The sequence below is a fragment of the Miscanthus floridulus genome, chromosome 1 (genome assembly GCF_019320115.1).
Source record: "Miscanthus floridulus cultivar M001 chromosome 1, ASM1932011v1, whole genome shotgun sequence".
Classification (NCBI taxonomy): Eukaryota; Viridiplantae; Streptophyta; class Magnoliopsida; order Poales; family Poaceae; genus Miscanthus; species Miscanthus floridulus.
The window spans coordinates 133,379,713-133,401,956 of NC_089580.1; the positions used below are offsets into that span (position 1 = coordinate 133,379,713).

General features: G+C 45.4%; 2 protein-coding genes across 6 annotated transcripts; one reads left to right on the plus strand and one right to left on the minus strand.

Moving 5' to 3' along the window:
- Positions 1 to 414: 414 nt before the first annotated feature.
- On the minus strand, positions 415 to 20,797 carry LOC136541724 (transcription initiation factor TFIID subunit 4b-like). Of its 5 annotated transcripts, none has more exons than XM_066533804.1 (14): positions 20,626 to 20,797; positions 20,369 to 20,516; positions 18,260 to 18,750; positions 17,816 to 17,911; positions 16,771 to 17,610; positions 8,266 to 8,381; positions 8,106 to 8,193; positions 7,856 to 7,991; positions 7,720 to 7,775; positions 7,589 to 7,645; positions 7,353 to 7,499; positions 6,586 to 6,657; positions 6,256 to 6,514; positions 415 to 690 (listed from the first exon to the last, which is right to left on the minus strand). In XM_066533804.1, the coding sequence occupies exons 1-14, from the start codon at positions 20,659 to 20,661 to the stop codon at positions 599 to 601; spliced, it is 2,634 nt and encodes an 877-aa protein (XP_066389901.1). In that variant the 5' UTR covers positions 20,662 to 20,797; the 3' UTR covers positions 415 to 598. The 5 variants fall into 5 exon arrangements, with proteins under 5 accessions (XP_066389901.1, XP_066389885.1, XP_066389877.1 ...); XM_066533788.1 differs by lacking the exon at positions 415 to 690 and adding an exon at positions 3,943 to 4,777 and having other exon boundaries at positions 16,771 to 17,598; positions 20,626 to 20,796; XM_066533780.1 differs by lacking the exon at positions 415 to 690 and adding an exon at positions 3,943 to 4,777 and having other exon boundaries at positions 20,626 to 20,796.
- LOC136541750 (leucine-rich repeat protein 1-like) lies at positions 1,676 to 4,123 on the plus strand. The gene is made up of 6 exons (XM_066533825.1): positions 1,676 to 1,992; positions 2,544 to 2,615; positions 2,696 to 2,839; positions 3,061 to 3,132; positions 3,214 to 3,285; positions 3,821 to 4,123. Exons 1-6 carry the CDS (start codon positions 1,772 to 1,774, stop codon positions 3,888 to 3,890), a joined length of 651 nt encoding a protein of 216 aa, XP_066389922.1. The 5' UTR covers positions 1,676 to 1,771; the 3' UTR covers positions 3,891 to 4,123.
- Positions 20,798 to 22,244: the final 1,447 nt, after the last annotated feature.

A 22,244-nucleotide genomic window follows, 5' to 3' on the forward strand; every position in this document is an offset into this window, starting at 1 on the left:
CACTTTCAGTCCCGGTTGCCAGAACCAGGACTAAATGGGGGGCCTTTAGTCCCGGATTCACAATTCCGGTTGGGAAACCGGGACTAAAGGGGGCTTCCCACCAGTGAATATAACACATTCCAGAAATTTTAAGACAACTTAAGTGAATACTTAAATGATGTATGTACCCATGGATTAAATCCAATAACAAGTTTATCATCAAATTATGGTTTTCTTTTTAATAAACTTTTCCAAATATGAGTATGTCACCATATAAAATGTATTATATTTCAATATAAATTTTAGAAATCATAGTGCACTATAATTTAGAATGGAGAGAGTAGTTGGCAAAGCTCCAGTTTCTTTTTTTAAAATAAAAGGCAAAAACCCCGAAACAAAAAGGTATGGTTACTGTAATCTACTTATATATACTTAATGGCTCAGAACCAGAAGTGGATCTAGGGCCTGGGCTACCTGTGCTGCAACCCTGGTCCTAGAGAAGCAAAAATCACTAGAGTTGCTTAACAAAAAGTGTAGATCTTAAAAAAAAATTCAAAAGATTATGACTAATTTAGCCGAGTCAGCCCTGGTCCAAGACAATTTTTGGATCCGCCACTACTCAGAACCAAAACCAATATCCTCTTCGTGAGAGAATGGTGTAGGTAGCTTTAGCACACAGTCTGTCTTGCTCATGCTCTTCGGCGAAACAACCTGAAAATACCATACGAAAAAAAATATATATACATAACAAAGAACATAGCATGGAGGATTAATTTTACTATATATAGAAACAAATTACTCCCTTCATCTATATAAAATACAAGGGACCATGAGTTTAAAAACCGTATCAAATACAAGGTATTCCTCAGCCCCCTCTATCCTCTGTCTTTATGGTAGGAAATACTAAATAGGTCGATAATTAAGCAAAATAACAATTAAACTACTCCCTCCATCGCTTGAACTTATTAGCCTGACTTATCAGTTATGGAACAATATTTTTCTCTCACAATAAATCAGCTTCAGCCGGTTTATCAGCCAGAGAAACTATGGTCCGGCTTATCAAGAGTATAACATATACCCAGCGCCGAACATATGGTCTGAACTCTGAGGCAAGGCAGACATGAGGAGTTCCAAGACCAACCTGATTTTCAGTTTACGTAACTGGGGCCTGGGGGGACTCCGGAGAAATCAAGCACAAATTCCGTGCCTCTTCCCGTTCATACTAGGGAGTAATTTGCATGAATATAAGGGTTACTACTCCAGGCCTGGTTTAGATTGTAAGTTTTTTCACTCTCTCTCCATCACATCAAATCTGTAGACACATACATGGAGTATTAAATATAGATAAAAAAATAACTAATTACATAATTTATTATAAATTACGAGACGAATCTTTTAAGTCTAGTTAAACTATAATTAAATAATAATTATCCAATACAAACAACAGTGCTACAGTACCTGATACTGATTCCTAACCTCAGTCTAAACCAGGCCCAGTGCAGAGTATGAGCGGAACCCCCACCGGGTACGCATCGCATTTTGGTCCCTCTCCCTCCTCGTCCTTGATGTACTGTAGTTGTGCTGACTTGACCGCCCACAGCTGAACCCAGTGCACGCAGCTTCCTGCCATTTTCTTCCTTTACCACCAGCTGACCAGCTCAAAGGCAGCTGAACCGGCGGCTCCCATACTCGCATCCCATCCTTCCTCCGCCGCTTCCGAGCTGCCCTCCTCTCTTGCTCCCATTTCCTTCCTTCCACACCGGAGAGCAGAGCGCAAAACCAACAAGCAACGATGGCGGCTCTCGTCCTCGCCACCGCCCTCGCCCTCGCCCTCGCCCTCGCCGCCGGCCCCGCGCCCGCGCGGGCGTCCAACGACGAGGGCGACGCGCTCTACGCGCTGCGGCAGCGGCTGTCCGACCCCAACGGCGTACTGCAGAGCTGGGATCCCACGCTCGTCAACCCCTGCACCTGGTTCCACGTCACCTGCGACCAGGCCAGCCGCGTCGTCCGCCTGTGAGTTCTCCCTCTTCTCTCTTCTCTTACACGCCGCCGCCGCCGATCTCCCCCTTGCTTCCCCTATCCATCCGGGGCTCCGTGTGTTCCTGCCCTGGATTGAACGTCTCTGTTCCGCACCTTTGGTTCTTCTCGGTTGCAACAATCCGATGTTTAATTGTATCTTGAACCAAAAAGAAAAAGTCCACCGGCTCTTCCTTTGAGTTGATCACACGGCGACCCGCCTGGAGACAAATCTTTGTTTCCGAGATCCAGGATGCCCAGCTATGTGCCTCACGGATTACATGTGGAGCCATAGCAATGGATGATTGCATGATCTTTATCTAAAAAAACAATGGATGATTGGATGGTCTTGTCCTCGAATGACTTGCTAGAATTTCATGGTCCGTTGGCCACTTGGCCCCCAAAATTGTCCATTCGACTGGGGTATTTCCAAACATCTCTAGGAGCGTAACTAAGAATATCAAGCTTTCCTACTCCATCAACTTGTATCTTGTTAAGAATTCGGTGATTATGTTATCTGATGACTCCCTTTGTGACAAATGTTTCAGGGATTTAGGCAATTCCAACGTCTCCGGCTCCATCGGCCCTGAGCTGGGCCGCCTTGTCAACCTCAAATACCTGTACGTGTTACCTGAGTTCTAGATTTCTGATGGAGAGTGGAGCTTGATTAAGTTAATGGAAATTGGATTTTCATCTGCAGGGAGCTATACAGGAACAATCTTGACGGCGAGATCCCCAAGGAACTGGGCAACCTGAAGAATCTGATCAGCTTGGACTTGTATGCCAACAAGCTCACTGGAGGAATCCCCAAGTCACTTTCCAAGCTCGACTCGCTCAGATTCATGTATGTATCTTCTCAACAGTTGCTTTGCTAACCACGAAAACCATGCCTTTCTTTTTAGAAGAGCACAAGTACTCTCAGTTCACTCTTGAGTTAGAAATGGACAAGTGGTTATGTGATAATTCAGGTCCAAAGGAATTTGCTTTGGATCTCGTAATTCTAATGAGCACGACAAAAAGCTTTTCTCAGCTGATAACTGAAACTTGTTGTGTTTGTCTTGATAGGCGCTTGAACAACAACAAGCTTACAGGATCAATTCCAAGGGAGTTTGCCAAGCTCTCCAACCTGAAAGTCATGTGAGTGTAGACCTTTATCATGTTCAGTTGTTTCTTTAATTTCCATGGTCACTGATTGTTGGTATATCCTCTGACATGCAGCGATTTGTCTAACAATGATCTCTGTGGAACTATTCCTGTCGATGGACCTTTCTCAACCTTTCCTCTTCGAAGGTATGCCTCAAAGCTTACTTACTACAAGTACCATATAGTATTCAATATATATGACTACATATGGTGTGGAAAACGCCGACAGATTGAAACGACAGCTGGATTTTGCTAGATTTCGATTCTCTAATGTTATCCCTAAAGGAATACTACCCCCGGACTTTGCATATCTCTGACCGCTGTTATCTTTGAGAATGTGCTCTTAAGATCCTCCAAATTTATGAGATTTTGCAAGTGTGTTCGGATACAAATCTACACATATATCATACATGTTTCCAACTAAATAAATTAAAAGTTATTGATGTTTGCAGTTTTGACCAAATCTTATCCTAGATGACATGTTTTTATGACTTGGTTGATAGATCCTCAAAACATTGCACAAGATTGATTAGAACCTATGTCAGCTAAGAGCCTAAGACTATACATTGATATCACATTGTTTCAATGCTAGATCGTTGAACTTGTATTTTCCTCAACTACTAGAACTTCGATGTGAATCCATATGATTTTGATAAAGCGCTAACACATCTCTACTTTTCAGCTTTGAGAACAACAGCAGGCTCAACGGTCCAGAGCTACAAGGATTGGTTCCCTATGACTTTGGATGTTAGATGCGATGCTGATGCACAACAATCAACAATGTATCCCGTCCCAGTTGAAAGGAGGAAAAACAAGATAGTAGTACCAATAGAAACCTAGCTTGAAGAATGCCGTGACTATATAAATGTATAATATTCAGACAAGATTTGAGGGTGTCATAGCAGGTCCTGATATTCTGTGTGCATTCAGACAACAGCATAAAAAAATGTATTCAGACAAGTTCTGCTTGGCTGATTTATCTCGATGGATAGCTGCTTTTATGCAGCTGTGTTGATATTTTGCAAACCCAAACAATCCATTCAGAAATGAGGGTACATATTGTTCATGAATAAATTCACGCCTCCAATACATACATTTCGTGTTTTCTGTACAACGGTGAAAAATGTTGGTTATAATTCTATCGCATGATAAAAGAATAGGACACTTGGCAAGTCATAAGCATCTCAAGGAACATCCTACTCCATCTGCTATACAAAACGATCACGTTGTTCATGCCAGCTGAAGTTGGCTGGGCACTGTGACCAACAGATAATTATATAGAGAAAAAAAATACTGAAAAAAGAAACATTTGCAGACTATTCCCTTGAAAAACAAAAATGGCTCCAGGGAAACGCTGGCTCGCAAGTAATCGTCAAATGCCCGCAAAATTGATCGTCAACCAATCAGCCCCATCGCTTGGTGATTGGGCCTCATATTGACCAAAAGATGCCCCTCTGTAATATGTTCTGCAATGATTTTACTGCAAATTACTTTGCAGATGGTTCTGTCAATAGCCTTAGATATAGCCGGAAAAGTAACGAGGATTTTGACATCTGAGGCTCTCGCTCAAGTGCTGCGACCACATCATTTATGGAAACACTCCGCGCCACTTTTGTTAGAGGTGACCTTCTAACACCACCTAGAAAAATTGCAAAAGATTTATGACTAAGAAAACAAACTAGTACATGCATGGTAGATATTACTCAGTTTGACCTAACCTAGAAAATTCAGTATTTAAAATAAATTTATTCATATCTTACATTCTAGAATATGTGTTGTTTATACATTATACAAGTTTAATCAACTTAGATTATTTGGTGGTACCCTGATGACAAAGGAATGGTATTGTCGTCTTAGGTTCTATCGAATTTGAAATGAGGTCATTTTAAAGAATATTTCTAGTTTTTACTGAATTAGCGTTGGTAGAATGGCACATCACTAAAAAAAAGGGCGTACCCAGTGCAGAGAGCTTCCGCTCGGTGCGGGGTCTGGGGAAGGGATTAGTGTACACAACTTCAAAACAGAAATCCAGGGATGACATAGATGGCAGGGCATACAGATGTTTTGCACATTAGGCTCATAAATTCTACATCTGCAACTCGCCAATTAATATTTCATGGGTCCAAAGACGCAAATATACTTTTCTTTGCATAAGATGTTTAAGTTATTTTAAGTACAAGGACGATGAGCTGGGAGTGCTATTTCAAGCACTCCATTCATATTTTCTCGTCACAAACTTTGTAGGGAACATGATCTATTAAGTCCTTCACCATTTTCATGTCATTCAGAGTTTGTTTAGAATGAATCCCAAATGGTACTACTGCTGAATTTTTGCTTCATTTAAGAAAATCATAAATGAATGGGCTTAAAAGCGTCAAGTTCCTTTTAATCAGCACATATATCTTAGACAGATTCCTTCAAGAAAACTAAAATAATTGCAATTGCACAGAAACAAAATTTAGGTTCTGTAGTGTTCTGACAACCCTATGCTACCATTTGAATAACAAGTTGATGATTTATAACAATAAAAACAAAATCTTAACCATATGAAGTAACATGTGAGGCTTGAGCGTGTTGCAGAGCTCTATTGCATTCAAAAAAAAAAAGAGTTGCGGAGCTCTTCGCAAAAGAACATTGAGCTGACCCACACCATCGCACACTTATAACAGCAATGAATGAAAATAAAAGGATACAAAGTATGTTGTGCACTGCATTTCCCTGTTACCAGGAAAGTCTATAAGTTTGAAGTTTCAGTCTGTATAAACAAATAGCAGAATAAGCATCTTATTGTTGAGAAATGTCTCAACTACTAATATCATGGTACCACCTGAATACAAAAGGTAAACTTAGCCAACTTGACATACACAAGCAGACAAGCCACCCAGACAGCATACACACACTCGGAACCCTACTACTAACCTTGAACAACATAGACCGACTAAATTGGGCTCATGGACGCAAATTTAGTGTTTATATCAAGTTGCAAATCATTATTCTAATAATTATTATAAGACTACATGGTTATGTGTTCAAAATTCAAAACAAGAGAATACGGACTGATGTGCAGTGCACTCTTGTTTAACAGCAAGAATACAAGAGAAAGGAGATCAGGCTTACCAGATCCAAGCATTGTGGAGTAGCCTCTCTTTTCAACTTCCTGTTCTTCCCTCAAGTCTTTCCCAGATTTCAGTGATGGCCTGTGTTGCAACATGTTACCTGGTACAGAGCCAGAAGAACCATCACCTCCCTCACTTCTCTGCTTATTTCGTTCAGCTAGCAACTGCCACTTTGACAGCATGTCATCTCCCCCAGCTGCAACACGTGCAGCAACATTTGCAGCTGTAGTTCGCATCTTATCATCGTCCTCCTTGTAAGTCTGTATACAATAAACAGAATCATCAACAGATCTAGTGTACAAGTATCCCATTACTATGGACAGAGACTAACCTTTGCATGCTTTGACAAACCACGGGTCTCGTTTTTGTCTTTTTCTATATCAACATTTGCATTGCCATCTCCCTGCACATACAAATACACTCATTAAAACTACCCAGTCCTGAAAGCTACACCAAGAACACTAATTCAGAGTTTCAGACATCTGATAATTGTCGTAGTATCTTCCAAAAGATGATGCACTGAAGAAGCATGAGGCCATTGTTCTTAAGGCAGTATGAGTAAAGGAATCTCACTAAAGAAAGAGGTCAAAACAGTTTTTGTTTAACAGGGAAAAAGGTGGCCAAATGAAATTTGCCTCATGCTATATGTGGTTACTGATCAGCCACATGTAGTTTGGTGTGGGATACCAAATGTATCATTCAACAATGGATGTGATTTGGAATCAGAAACTACAGTTATTAACCATATATTTACTAGCAAACTTGCTTGACATTAACATTAGCACATACTAGAGAAGTGTTAAACTACATATAACCAAGGTTCTTAAGGTAGTAATCATCCTGTGGGGACTTGGTTACGCCTTGTCACCTAGGCGACACATAGGAGGCAAGAGGCACTTGTGGCTACCTAGATATGCCTTGTCGGCTAGGTGACTCCTTAAGAACCTTGCACATGACATATATTGGCAAACGAATATTATAAGTGGTAAAACTGTTCCAGTAAAAGAGGCAAGCGTTCCTTATTCAACTTAGATCATTAAATCATGATTTATGTGAACAGAGATTAAAAATCAAACTTAAACATTGTGCAGAACTAACATCAGTTTGTTTCCTAATTCTCTCAGCATCTTCAGCCTGCTTTTTCTCCCACTGTTCTCTAGCTTCTCGGTTCACCCTCATAATATGACTGTGAACATCTGAGGATAACGGATAAAAACGATGCCTTGACTTTTCAACATCAACCCTCTACAGACAATAAGAACATGTTTAGTGAATTCAAAATCTCAGATAGTTTATTTGGGAAGGAAAACTGAATCAATTTAAAGATACCATACCTGTTTTGAGAACCTTATTATACTGCTTATAAACCCCCGTAACCTCTCCTCAACACACTGGTAAAATTTTAAGTTAGATATACATAAGCCAAAACAGGAAAGGTTTTTAGCGTTTTACAGGATAATCTCACCATGGATAGACAGCGTTCCACATCAGTGCCAATGACCTTCAAATTACATTTACTCACTGCCAAAACATCATAGTGAGAGAATAGATGCCAAAAGAATTTTTTATCAAGTAAAACATAAAATGATGGAGGTCTTAACTGATTACTGCTAATTTTAGGGTCAGGGGTCCCTTCCGTAGAATGAGCTTTTCTTCTTCTAGTTGAACAACTTTCCGAGCAGCTTCTGAAACTCGACTCTCTTCCTTTGGACCAGAGAAAAGTTGTTCCTCTTCTTCCTGGCAGAAAGGACAAACTATTATACCTTCAAAATTCATCAAATAATAGGTGCTACATGGCAAATGTCATGCACAAAGCAAATAAACATAACAGGTGAATAAGAAGTCATGTACCCTCAGATTAACACCACTAACTGCAGTGACATCATTAAGCTGGTCAATGCTTTGTTCATGGAAACCTCCAGATACCTTCTGCTTTTTGCTGACAAAACATAAAACACATCAGAGGCAAAACAGAATGTAATTATAGACTAAGAAAAGGCATTGAACTTACCTAGATGGTGGAGGGGATGAGCCTAATGCTTCCAAAGGCTTCTTCTGTCCAGAAGTTGCCTTCCTCTGAGGTGTTTTAGAAGCTGCTGCAGGAGGTGCTTGCACAGAAGATTGAATCTAACAATAAAAGCAAACTGATTAGAATACAATGGAAAAACAATCACCCACAATGCTGAATTGTGACAATGTGAGAATCAGTAAAAGGCAAAAAAAAAAGAAGAAGAAGAAGAGTGAACACATGAGATTCTATAAGAAATGAACAGAACTCAACCAAGCATGCAACCATGGATGCAAACATTTTTTTTCTCGAACACCATGGATGCAAAACCCATGTTTGCATGTTTAACAAGGTATAAACATACCATTAATGCCCCCACAATATTTTTACTGTTATCCACTCCATCCTTTTGTCCGATAGGATATTTATTGCATTGCTAGTTTTTAATAATTGCACGTTTTCACTACATAACATATAAATTAGATTCCTTGTGTGGTTATGTGGTTGCACACATACACAAGCCACTCTGAAAGATCTGATATGGGTCATCAATCATATACAATCACAAATATAGTACGGAGTGGACTTGGATGAAAAGGTTAATGAGTTCTGGCACAAATTCTACATGGATCGTGGAAGTACTAAGGAGCATGGATTTGTAGGGAAGTCATTAATATTGAGCTTTTCATCTGCAGGGGGTACATGTCTAGGACTTATTGCACTTAGGTTTGGGAATTGTTAGGAAGCTACAACCCAACACCGTTAGGACCTTTTAGTCTCTTTTCTTAAAGAAAAAGTCCAGATGCAGAATATTGTTGGAACAAATTACAAAGGTTTGTTATAATTGTAACGCCGGGGGTCTAATATTCCCTTATGGCCTAACCCAATGTGGGGCAAGCCCTCATGTTCAAAGCACACTGCTTCCAGTTTCATCCTTGCATTATGTCAAAAAGTTAACCTGGAGGTGCTATGTTTGGAAATCCAAGGCTCACAAGTCGGGCCCAACCAACTCAGACTGCAAACCCAACCAGGAAAAAACTTTCCCATCAGGCTCTGGCTTGGTCCTTGGGAGGGCCCAGGTTTGATATTCATCTCAGAGCAAACTTTGGGTTGAGGTCAGAATTTGTGATTTCAACTTCAGGTAGCCCGAACAGGCCGACATACCCAAAAATAGAAATGAAAAAAAAAACTCATAGGATTAAGGTGGTACAACCCAGACCATTTATGAGCCATAACCCCTTGTTTATTTCCTGAGTTCTGCTCCAACCCTACCGTGACACTGCAAGCTGACTTGTGCCATCCTGCACTGCCACCACAGCTGCAGCCATGAGCTCATGAGCACGAGGACGAGCCACCACCCCAGCCACAAGCACGAGCTACCGTTGTCCGCCAACCATAAAGATCACGAGCTGCCGCCACCTTAGCCATGTCCTACGATACTCGGCCACCCGAATACCCAACGCAAGCTCCTGAAGTAACCTTGGACTTTAAGAATTTTGGTCATGGTATTACAATAATCTTCCCTGTTGCATATGGCATGTTCTGCAATTATCGGACAGCATGAGTTGATCACATCTCAGTAAAGACTACAACCCCTGTGGAGTTAAAGCCATTCAAATTTGTGTTCGTGATATGATCAAGTGATACATATTCAGAAATTGAGAGCTTTCCAAAAAGAATATTCTATGGTGTTTGCAAAAACTTTTCGGATAGCAGTATAGCACTTGTAGTGGAAATATAAGCTGTTGCAAGTGATTAGCAGTTACTTGTTTATGATCAACTGTAAGTCAAATTTAATTCTTGACGTTCCACTTCACAAATTATTTCATTGCACTTTGGTGCAAAATGATCTAAAGGAGACACATTTAAATGACATGCTGGTTACAAAACTTACTTGTCCTTGCTCAAAACACTGCTTAGTTAATAGAGATCAAACTCTGCATGCAACAACTTAATCTTCATGGAGTGACAGAAGACTCATTTACTAGATCATGCATCAATCAGATTGCCTGTTGCTATATCGTAAGGGGTACCTTTAAGAGCTGCCACAAGTTTCACAGCAAGATTATTTGGATCTACTATTCTACTCACCCTATGATTTATTATTATAACCTTGACAGCATACATCAAAGGTAGCTTGAGATCCAAATTATGGTCTAAATATTCAACTAAGTCAAGAAAAATCAAAGCAGGTCTACCCTTCAAGTATGTGTTCCAACTACTGACTCTACAAGCTTCAGGTTGCTCCCTTACTGCTAAGTTAGTCAGTACTTCACACGTTCTGGTAAAGGAGGCATAGTTAGATTGTTTTGAGTGCAGATTTGGTGCCCAGGGGGGCTGGTGCCCACGTTAGCTAAAATACCATGTTGCAATGTTTCAAAATCATTACAAAAATAATGCATGTAGCACACATGAAGTTGAGCATAGCCGCAACAATTCAGTTTGAAATTCATCCTAAATGCCAAGAAGCAAAATAGACAAGCAGCCAACCTGGCACTGTTCATCATGTGCTGACATTGACACTTCTGTTTTTTTAATCTCAGCATCAAAGGTGAATTTCAAACTGAATTGTTGTGGCTATAATTAACTTTAGGTGTATACATGATTTTTTAGATGATTTTTGAAACATTGTAACATGGTATTTTAGCTAACAAGGGCGTCATATGATTTTCCGATCGTTTTTCCAATGCATGGTAAGTCCAATGGGCTATTATTTTCTTCTTAAAGAAAGACAATTAGCCAATTACCTAAGTAGAAATAGCACAATCCACTCCATAAGGGCAATGTGCATTAAATTGCGTTGGCTGCCAAGGCTTTTTCCGCTTTTTCACTAAATAGTCCTCCCTTGCTATTATTTCCACTCTATATAGAAGTTTCTCTGTAGTATCCCTACATAGGCTTCTATCTATGATAGCTGTCCTTGCTTTAGTTGGCAAACAGGCGGGAAAACTAACTGGCGAACTTGCTGAACATGCTCAACTGATCAATATCAAGTTTCAAGTGTAGTTATGAATAAATACAGCTTGGTATGGTCATATGAGTTTCACATAGAAGTTTGGCATTGGCAAGATCAGTCAAGAACATTTCAAGGTTTTATATTGTCAGTAGTTAGCCTAGTGTTCTTGTTTTCTAGCATTTACATTTCAGTCCTAATGTGGTTGGTAGGGCTTGCCTTGATGGTGAAGTTGATAAACACCTTGGCAGCCAAGTTTCCTAAAGCATCTACCATTAGGTAGTTAGAATATTCCCTGGGATAAACCACTGGCCTATAAGAGCACATGGGGGGGAACCACTTGTACAATTCAACTGCTTTGTTTTGCAATTCAATAGAAGGCCACTGGCCAAGTTATCCTCCTAATTATCTATGATCTGGTGATCCATCGCCAACAATTGGCATCAGAGCTCGGGGTTGAGAGAAAGGGAGAGGCATGGCCACCTCCGCAAAGCGAGCAGCAGCAGCCGCAGCCGCAGCCGCCGCCGCCGCCGCCGAGCAGCGTGCGCAGCGTCTGGCCGCGCAAGCGCAGCAGGCCGCGGAGGCCGCAGCAGCAGCAGCTCGAAACGCGGCCGCCACGGCCGCGGCTCTACGTCGAGAGTTGGTGGAGGAGGATCCGCCGCGCGATCGCCGCCCGCGTCCACGGAGGAGCCCGGAGCGCGAGCGCAGGCAGACGCGGTCGCCCAATCGGGATCAGGATCGCCACCGCGGACGGGCCAGGGGCCGCTCGCCGGTGATCCAGACCGTATACAAGGATTCTGGCTCAAGCTCCACCTGGCCGATGCTCACCAAATCAAACTACCATGAGTGGGCCTTGATCATGAAGCTGAAGCTCCAAGCGCGGCAACTCTGGGACGCGATCGAGTACCAGGACCTGCCGTACCATGAGGGCAGGCGCACGGTGGAGGCGATCATCGCCGCCGTGCCGCAGGAGATGCAGATGCCGCTGTCCGAGAAGGGATCAGCCAAGGAGGCCTGAGACTCCATCGCCGCCGCACGGATCGGCGTCGATAGGGTGCGCCGTGCCACGCTCCAGCGACTCCGCAGCGACTAGGAGAAGCTCGCCTTCCGTCCGGGTGAGCAGATCAAGGACTTCACTCTTCGCTTGATGGCCCTAAAGCAGCAACTTCTTCTCCACGGCGACAACGACATCGATGAAGAGCGCACGGTGGAGAGGCTCCTGCGCGCCGTGCCGCCGAAGTACGCCCAGCTCCGGATCGCCATCGAGACGCTTCTCGACTTCCAGGACCTCACCATCGAGGAGGTGTCTGGGCGTTTGAAGACGATGGACGACATGGAGGCGCTGGCCGCGGAACCGGCCGCCATCGGCGGTCTGCTGCTGACAAGGGAGCAGTGGCGTGCCAAGGAGGAGGAGGCTGTCGCTTCCGCGTCAGGCAAGGAACCGCGACGTCGTCCACGCGGCGGCAAGAAGCAGCGCTGGAAGGGCAATCGCGGCGGAGGAGACAGAGGCGGTGGCGACGGTCGCGGGGCGGACGACGACACCTGCCTCAACTGTGGTGATCGCAGCCACTAGGCGCGCGACGATCGCGGGGCGGACGACGACACCTGCCTCAACTGTGGTGATCGCAGCCACTAGGCGTGCCTCAACTGTGGTGATCGCAGCCACTAGGCGCGCGACTGCCGCCAGCCGCGCCGTGGTGGCGGTGCCGCGGCGGCGGCGGTGGCAACCAAGGCAGAGGAGGCAACCGCGTTGGAGGTGATCGCGGTGGTGGTGACCGCGGAGGAGGCAACCGCGTTGGCGGTGATCGAGGTGGACAGCGCGGTGGTGGGCGTGGCGGTGCTGCGCACGTCGCAGAGGTGGAGGACGATGATGGTGCTCTGTTTCTCGCCCACGGCTTTCTCGAGCTCGACGAGAAGGCCGAAGCCGTCTGCTCCAAGGCCACGGCTTCCCTTGACATCAACGAGCCGCGCGCGCGTGTCTTCCTCAACACCAGCGCCAACGAGGAGGCGCTCGACGGCTGGTACCTCGACAGCGGGGCCACGCATCACATGACCGGCCGCCAGGAGCTCTTCGCCGAGCTCGACACCACGGCGCGCGGCACGGTGCGTTTCGGCGACTCGTCCAGAGTGGAGATCAAGGGGACCGACTCCATCGTCTTCCAGGCCAAGAATGGGGAGCAGCGCGTCCTCCATGGCGTCTTCTACATCCCAGCGCTTCGGAACTCGATTATGAGTTTGGGGCAGCTCGACGAAGGAGGCTCCAGGGTGGAGATTGATCAAGGAGTGCTCCGTATCTGGGACCGGCGTGGTCGTCTTCTCGCCAAGGTACATCGCGGGCCCAGTCGGCTGTACATTCTGCACTTGGAGGCCGCGCAGCCGGTGTGTCTTGCTGCCAGGAAGGAGGACGAGTCGTGGAGGTGGCATGAGCGCTACGGGCATCTCAGCTTCGAGGCACTGCACCGGCTCGGCAAGCAGGAGATGGTGAGGGGGATGCCGGTGATCAAGCATGCGGAGCAAGTCTGCGACACCTGCGTCACCACCAAGCTCCGCCGCAAGCCGTTTCCGCAGCAGGCGCAGTACCGCGCGCAGGCGCCCCTGGACCTCGTCCACGGCGACTTGTGCGGGCCGGTGACGCCGGCGACGCTACTTCTTGCTGATGGTGGACGACGCCACCTGCTTCATGTGGGCAGTGCTTCTGCCGACCAAGGATGCTGCTGTGGATGCCGTGAAGCGGGTGAAGGCCGAAGCAGAGGAGACCGGCCGTGAGCTCAAGGTGCTGCGGACCGACAATGGAGGAGAGTTCACCGTCGGCGAGCTTGTGCAATACTTCGCCACCGAAGGAGTCAAGCGGCAGTACTCTGCACCACACTCACCGCAGCAGAACGATGTGGTGGAGCGGCGCAATCAGACGGTCGTGGCGACCGCACGCGCGCTCATGAAGCAGAGGTCCATGCCGGCCAAATTCTGGGGGGAGGCGATGATGACGGCGGTGCATCTGCTCAACCGCGCGCCGACAAGAAGCTTGCAAGGCAAGACCCCCTGAGGCCTGGCACGAACGAGCGCCGGCGGTGAGCTATCTGCGTACATTCGACTGCGTCGCCTACACAAGGGAGCTCGGGCAGCTGCGCAAGCTCGACGACCGCGGCAAGGCTGGGGTCTTCATCGGCTACGCCAAAGGCGCCAAGGCCTACCGGGTCCTCGATCCGGCGACAGGACGCGTCAAGGTGAGCCGCAACGTGGTGTTTAATGAAGGGCGCGGCTGGGATTGGTCCAATTCGGCCGCCGGGACGTCTGCTTCCGCCTCCAGCGACTTGGACATCGAGTTCTGGGGAGTCGACGCAGACGGAGCTCCGTCGCGCACGCCGTCACCAGCTCCAGGGGAGCACGATCCACTGGCCTCCTCTGCTTCACCAGCAGCGGAGACCGAGCAGGCGGACCCAGTTGAGTTCGCGTCACCGCTCGTGGACGGCGACGATCGCCTTGACGCTTTCTACGGTGGCGAGCAGCTGCGGTACCGTTCCATGCCCAACATCATCGGGGACGCGCCCACACCGTCGCCGGCTTCACGTCTCTTCGCCGAGCTTCACCTCACGCACGCCGGCGAGCCGGCCAACTTCGCGGAGGCTGAAGGCGATCCTGCCTGGCAGGCCGCCATGGAGCAGGAGATCAAGGCGGTTGAGCAGAACCGCACATGGGAGCTTGTGGAGCTTCCTCCCGGTCACCGGCCCATCACCCTGAAGTGGGTCTACAAGCTCAAGAAGGACGAGCGGGGCGTGGTAACCAAGTACAAGGCGCGCTTGGTGGCGCGGGGTTTCGTCCAGCAAGAAGGGATCGACTTCGACGACGCGTTTGCTCCCGTGGCGCGCATGGAATCCTCCGAGTCCTCGCGCTGGCGGCCCAAGAAGGATGGCGTGTCCACCACATGGACGTCAAATCTGCCTTCCTCAACGGCGACCTCAAGGAGGTGTACGTGAAGCAGCCGCCTGGCTTCACCGTCGTCTACGCAAGGCTTTGTATGGCCTACGGCAGGCTCTACGAGCTTGGAACGCCAAGCTGGACGCCACCCTCAAGGAGATGGGTTTCCAGCAAAGCGATCATGAAGCCGCGATGTACAGGCGAGGAACAGGGGAGGAGCTGCTGCTGATCGGCGTCTATGTTGACGACTTGATCATCACCGGTGCCAGCGCTCAAGCCATAGAAGGTTTCAAAGCTCAGATGAAGAAGGTTTTCGACATGAGCGACCTCGGTCTCCTGTCCTTCTACCTGGGGGTCGAAGTACACCAAGATCCAGCTGGGATCACGCCGAGGCAAACCCATTATGCCAAGAGGATCCTTGAGCTAGGAGGTATGGATGCCTGCAACCCCGCCCATACACCAATGGAGGAGCGGCTGAGGTTGAGCAGGCAAAGCACGGCTGCAGAAGTTGATCCTACCCAATACAGAAGATTGGTGGGCAGCTTGCGCTACTTCCACACAAGACCTGACTTAGCCTTCTCAGTAGGCTTTGTCAGTCGATTCATGGAGAGGCCAACTGCAGAGCACCAAGCTGCCATCAAGCGCATCCTGAGATGTGGCTGGTACTCTGGAGTTTGGCCTGCACTATACTAAGGCTCCAGGGAGAGCAAGGTTTGTTGGGTACTGCGATAGTGACTTGGCTGGGGACATTGATACCAGCAAGAGCACTAGTGGCACCCTGTTCTTTCTGGGAAGCAATCTTGTGTGCTGGCAGTCAATGAAGCAGAAGGTGGTGGCTCTATCTAGTTGTGAAGCTGAGTACATTGCCACTACCACAGCTGCAACACAAGCTATTTGGCTATCCAGGCTGCTGGCAGACCTCCTTGGAAGGAATGTGGAAGTGGTTGAACTGAAAGTTGATAGCAAGTCTGCACTTGCTCTAGCCAAGAATCTAGTCTTTCATGAGCGCAGTAAGTACATCATAATCAAGTATCATTTCATCAGAAACTGCTTGGAAGATGGAAGTATCAGGGCTGATCACATAAACACCACTGATCAGCTGGCTGACACTCTAACCAAGTCTCTTGGAAGATCAAAATTTGAAGAGATGAGGGGAAGAATTGGGCTCAAGCAGATCACTTCCAAGGACCACAAGGCTAAAGGGGAGAATTGTTAGTAGTTAGCCTAGTGTTCTTGTTTTCTAGCATTTACATTTCAGTCCTAATGTGGTTGGTAGGGCTTGCCTTGATGGTGAAGTTGATAAACACCTTGGCAGCCAAGTTTCCTAAAGCATCTACCATTAGGTAGTTAGAATATTCCCTGGGATAAACCCCTGGCCTATAAGAGCACATGGGGGGGGGGAACCACTTGTACAATTCAACTGCTTTGTTTTGCAATTCAATAGAAGGCCACTGGCCAAGTTATCCTCCTAATTATCTATGATCTGGTGATCCATCGCCAACATATATAACTTAATAAGAAAGATAATGCAAATTGTCAAACAAATTAAACCTTCGGGAAGTAATGTTTCCGAAATGATTTTTTATGTGCAACTAAAAGTACAAGAAAACATATCAACACAATAGCAAATTAATACATACCTGAATTTTAGGCTCTTCTTGAATGCCATGAGATTGAGTCTGACTTAAGCTTGTTGTGGTTAAAGGCTTAGGCGCACTCAATTGTGGTGGCTGGCTTTCCGTGCCAGCACCGACTTTTGAAGATCCCAGGGCTTGATTGACTTGTTTTGCATGCATCGCAGCAAAAGAATTTTGTGAAGATTCAGAGTTTTGGCTAACAGTTTCCTTATTCATATGTGCTGTTGGAGCAAAAGAATTAGTTTTTTGCTCCTTGTTTGCTGATTGTTGCCTTGTAGATTGATTACTTGGCGCATTTCCAGACACTATGGATCGTGTTGGCACACTCCCAGCTACTGTGGTCACAGCTCCCTGGACCAATTGTGCTCTTGGATTGGAATCTGCCATTTGTGGTCTAAATGGTGCAGCTGGACCTCCAACTGGCCGCAGAAATGGACGTGCATGAATACTATTTGCCCCAAACACTGGTGAGGATGCCCGTGGACGCTGCACATGATGCTGCATTGTTTGTACTGGTATGGAGTTATTGGGTGGACGAGTTTGTAACATATGCACCCCTTTCCCATCCGACATGTTTCCCATTTCATTAGCCTTATGCAAATTGGTTTGTGAAGGTGGATAACTCGTATTACTCTGCATTTGGCCAGACGAGGAAGGCCGAAATTGAGGTGGTCGAGTGCTGTCAATAGCTTGTTTCATAGGGATGGTGTGAGCCCCTGGATATCTCTTCTGTTCATCTCCTGTCATAGAACCACTGGGAACAGTCTGCTGACCAGAAACTTGACCTGATAAAGAATAGTTGCTTGGGTTTGTCTGAGGGCTTCGCTGTGCCTGAGCAGTGTGCTGACAAACATGAGTAAGTAACCCCCCAAAACAAAAGGTGCTGGTAAGAATGACTACAATAAGACTACATGCAATGCAATGCTGATAGATATACAGACAGACCTAACTTATAAACACTAAAAGTACAAAGCTAAGCAATACTTATAAATGGCGGCAAGCCAGGCTATGTTTATATATAACACAATGAAGTCGAAAGATTATTTACCTGCATTTGATATTGTGAAGCAGCTTGCTTAAGCAATTTATCACCAACAATATTCCTTACAACTTTTAAGAAGTGTTCCTTGCTGACTTCATTTTTCTATTAAAAATAAAAGATCAAATTTAGAAAAAGGATAAGCAGATTAATGGCTTTCATGCAAGTTCTATAAAAAACAATAAAAAAATCCCATGTGATTACTTGAGACTTACTGACTTGAATCAATATGTATGTTATAAGAGAAAATTAGTATTACTCTAGTGCAGTAGTAATAAAAATATCCGAACCGATGTTTGTAGGAAATAAAAGTTAATACTGTAATCCATATTTCTATTGTTCTGTTATTCCGATATGTTTATTAGAGCTTTCTCATCCTTCGACAGATTGACCGAAAGTTTCCAGTAAAAAGCAATGACCAAATATAAAATTAAGAAAAAACAATATACAAACCCGCAACTTGGCGAAAATGGACTGCACTTGCATATCCCTGTCTTTGTCAAGGTAGCGTCTCAAAATTGGAATTAACATGTGAAATGTAACAACTGGGGCTTTTGCTGTTGTAGTTGCACTATTTGTTTGGTTTGTGCCTGGTGTTTGTTGACTCTTCATTTGCTGCATAGATTGCTGCTGAGTGACAATTGGTGTTTGTTCACTCTTCATTTGCTGCATAGGCTGCTGCTGAGCAACAATACCTTGTTGAGATGTGGTCCCAGGCTCTTGCTTTGCCTTAAGTAAATCACATTCTTTTGGTGTATTAGTAGGAAGGGGGTTGTTATTAGAACCTTGAGAAACCATTTCAGGTCTTGACGGCTGATCATTTCTAAGTGCATGTGTCTGTTCCTGTTGCTGGCTCTCCTGGTTTACAATTTCATTCTTTACTGGATCTTGCCACTGACCATGACCATGGTTTAATAGTGACTTGTGTTCCTGAGGTAAAAGTCCTGCAATTGGAGGTCAAATTATGCAGGAACCATGTAAGTACAGAGTATTAGACTAAATTGATAAAAACAATCACAGCATAGGTCAGCAACCAAAGGGGGGCATTTAAGATAATAGTATATGGGAAAAGAGTAAAATGCACCATGGGTGCTGAAAATTGTGCATGTCTGTGATCTACTCATGGAACTAGAAATTCTGTGCAAGCCAGACACTAATCTAGATTTTTGGGACATCCCTGGATTTCTGGTGTCAAGTCATTATTATTAGTACACCAGAGAGAGTAGTTATCAAATCAGAAGGGCCCCATATTGACAATACAATTGAAGTCATTGGAAGATCCAACTATGTCACAACTCACAAGCAAGAGCTTTATAATGCCCTTTAAATTGGAAATATACCTAAAAGTTATGTTGAAACTTGGAAGAGGCCAGCTTTTGAAAATATACATATATACCAATATGCTTCCTTCACATGATAGTTATACTTTTGCTTCCATATGAAGTAATGCTTATCAAGCGAGTATAGGTTAGAAAAACTGAGGACAGTGAAATAAAAAAAAACATAGCATCATATGCCAAGCTAAGACATGGATACAAAAAAAAAATTGTACTTTTGCTTACTTGCTGAAAAAATTCCTAATGTAGTCTTTGTTTGAAAACTTCATTGCACTCATAACACCAATGCCAAGAAAACTCTGGTTCGGATCCTCCAAACAAAAGGGAAACATAAATACCATACTCCTAAAGAGAATACCATCAGAAAACTCCCTAATCATGTTGTTTTCAAGTTCTATTTTGCAAAGTCGATCACAACAAGAATAGAAGTGTAAATTCCATTCTCTGTTCCAATCTCGATAGTCCAAGGGCCACACAAACACTCATATAGAAACCACTCTACAATAATTTTTGAATCGGAAACCCTAACATGTCTTCAAGTTCAAATGAGTTTTTTTTTTGGCAGACTTCATAAATCCATGACCAACATACAAACATCATCCACTCTGATTCAAACTGACAGATAATCTTAAAATAAGACCTACATATTGGTGATAATTACTGAATTAAGTCAGACATCCATAGCCATTTCTAATAAATCCTAGGCTAACTTCAGAAACCTACATGATTTTCAAATCCAGAGACTATTATTTGACCACAAACGTCTTGAGCACTTTTTTTTATTTCAATGCAATCAAGAAGCATTAAGCACAACTTATTTCCTTACGACAGAATGTCCAAGTTTCAGTACTTCACCATTGGTTTCCATACTATTTTTATCTGTACTACAAGGAGACATAAATGTCAAACCCTATTCAAATCAAACTCAATCAGAGTGTTGAGCCAACCTATTTTTGAAGGAGTCGCATTTGTTCAGATTGTCTATGCAGTGCACACACTAAACAGAAAAATGGAGTCCAGCATTTCCAACTCTGGAGCTACATTCTGTTACCATAGACAGAACAAACGTTGGTCGAAGTCATTTTTTCCCCCAACCCAAGAGCCGCATTATCCAAAACCACCCGTGCCGTTTCTTGATCCTACAACCCCGAATTCTCGCCAAAAGTAGAGCACGCCGCGAATTCGAACAGAGAACACAAAGGGGCAACGGGGTCTGGGGGCTCACCAGCGCCGTGATCCGTGGGCTGGGACGAGGAGCAGGAGGAGCCGGCGGGGACGCTGGTGCTGGTGCTGGCGCTGGCGCTGGCCTCCACCTCGCGGTTCAGCGCCGCCGTGAAGGCCTCGACGTCGGCACCCGAGTGCAGACTCTCATCCTGCGCAATTCGGAACAAGAAGAAGGGCACCGTTCCAATCAAATCCACCCGCCTTCAACCCCCACAAGAATCCGAAAATGGCAAGAGAGGCCCAGGTCAGGCGGGGCACCTCGTCGTCCTCGAGTAGCTTCATGATGGGATCCATGGCGCGCGGAGCTCGGGCGGCTGCTGGCGCTAGGTCCCGTCTCCGTGCCGCTCGCCTCGCCTCGCCTCGCTGCCGGCTCCTTCAACGAACGGGAGGAAACGAAATCCCTTCCCTTGTGTGGGCAGGAGAGGAAGGCAGCAGGAGAGGAAGAAGGCCGGCTACTTTTCCCGATAGAAGCCCAGTAAACGAAATCCGCTCGCCTCGTTCGCTCCGTGTCTTAGATGGATGACCTCCACGCTTACTGGGCTGTTCGTGGGCCTTCTTGGATCTGTCTACATGGCCGGCCCGTCTAATATCCCGATAGGGTTACAGATTTCAGTTTTCTTATTATAATCGGATTTGCTGGCATTGGACATCCGATCCGTGACACCGGCGTCAGGACGGTACCGCACACCGAGCGAACGAGCGCCCGCGTGTCGGCTCGCGAGCGAGCATCGCAACAGTGGGCTCACGCCGCCCTCGGACGTCGCCCACGAATGTCGCTCGCGCCGGCGGCCCCTTTCCACGCGCATCTTCGCGTGTAACGTCCGATCTATTTTTAAAACATATAGATAAAACAGTTACAACATATAAAAAATATATATGAAACACTTACAACAAATAAAATACTTGCAAACATACGTATGAAACATCTTTGAAAACATATGATTGTAACATTCATATATACGTAATATTCAGATCTACTTTTACAACATCCAGATAAAATACTTGCGTTGGTTCGTCGTAATTAATAATGGTTTAAATATATTCTCTTCTGCCACAAAGGCACTTGACTCATCACCTAGACACTCGACCACTATGTTTTTCAGTCACTCGGTCTCAGACGTGGATAATATAGTAGCCTCAGTCATTGAATCACTTAGCCACTAGCACACGATCACTCAGCCACTATAGCACTCGATCACTCAGCCACTTAGTCACTTGGGCATTTAGACACTGACACTCAAACTTGATCTAGAGTAGTGTATCTTAGGTCCTGTTTGGTCGGGCTCCGGCTCCTGCATCTGCACTGTAGCCAGGTATCCATCGCCCAGCAGTCGACAGGTGCCTACAGGAGTCGGAGCCGCGGAGCCAAAAAAAAACAAGCTTCTCTGGCTCCGATTGTGTCAGTGAGAGAGGAAGGGAGGAGAGAGAAAAACGGCTCTGGTGAACAGTAATCGGATGTCCCCGCCCAGCAGCCGACAGGCGGGAGCCGGAGCCCGGCCACACAGGGCCTTAATTTCATATTGGTAGGTTACAGTAATTTAGATGCAAATTTAGGTGTTACATGATGTATTTTTTTATAGGCCCCGTTCGGTTTACCCCATATTCGGCTTGTTCTGCTTGTTTTTTTAGCCGAAACAGTATTTTTTTCTCACAACAATTCAGCCAGAACAGTGTTTTTCAGTCAGTTTCAGCCAAGATTCAGCAAGCCGAACGGGGCCATAGTGATAAAGATATCATTTTAGAGAACAAAATAGTTTCAATGGCTACTAGTAGAGATTCTACCAAAGTAAAAGTAAGATTTTTCTTATTTTTCCGCTGCTAGCTGACAAAGCAACCTATTCTTTGCTTAAGCTAGCCAGATTGCTTGGCGAAGCGAG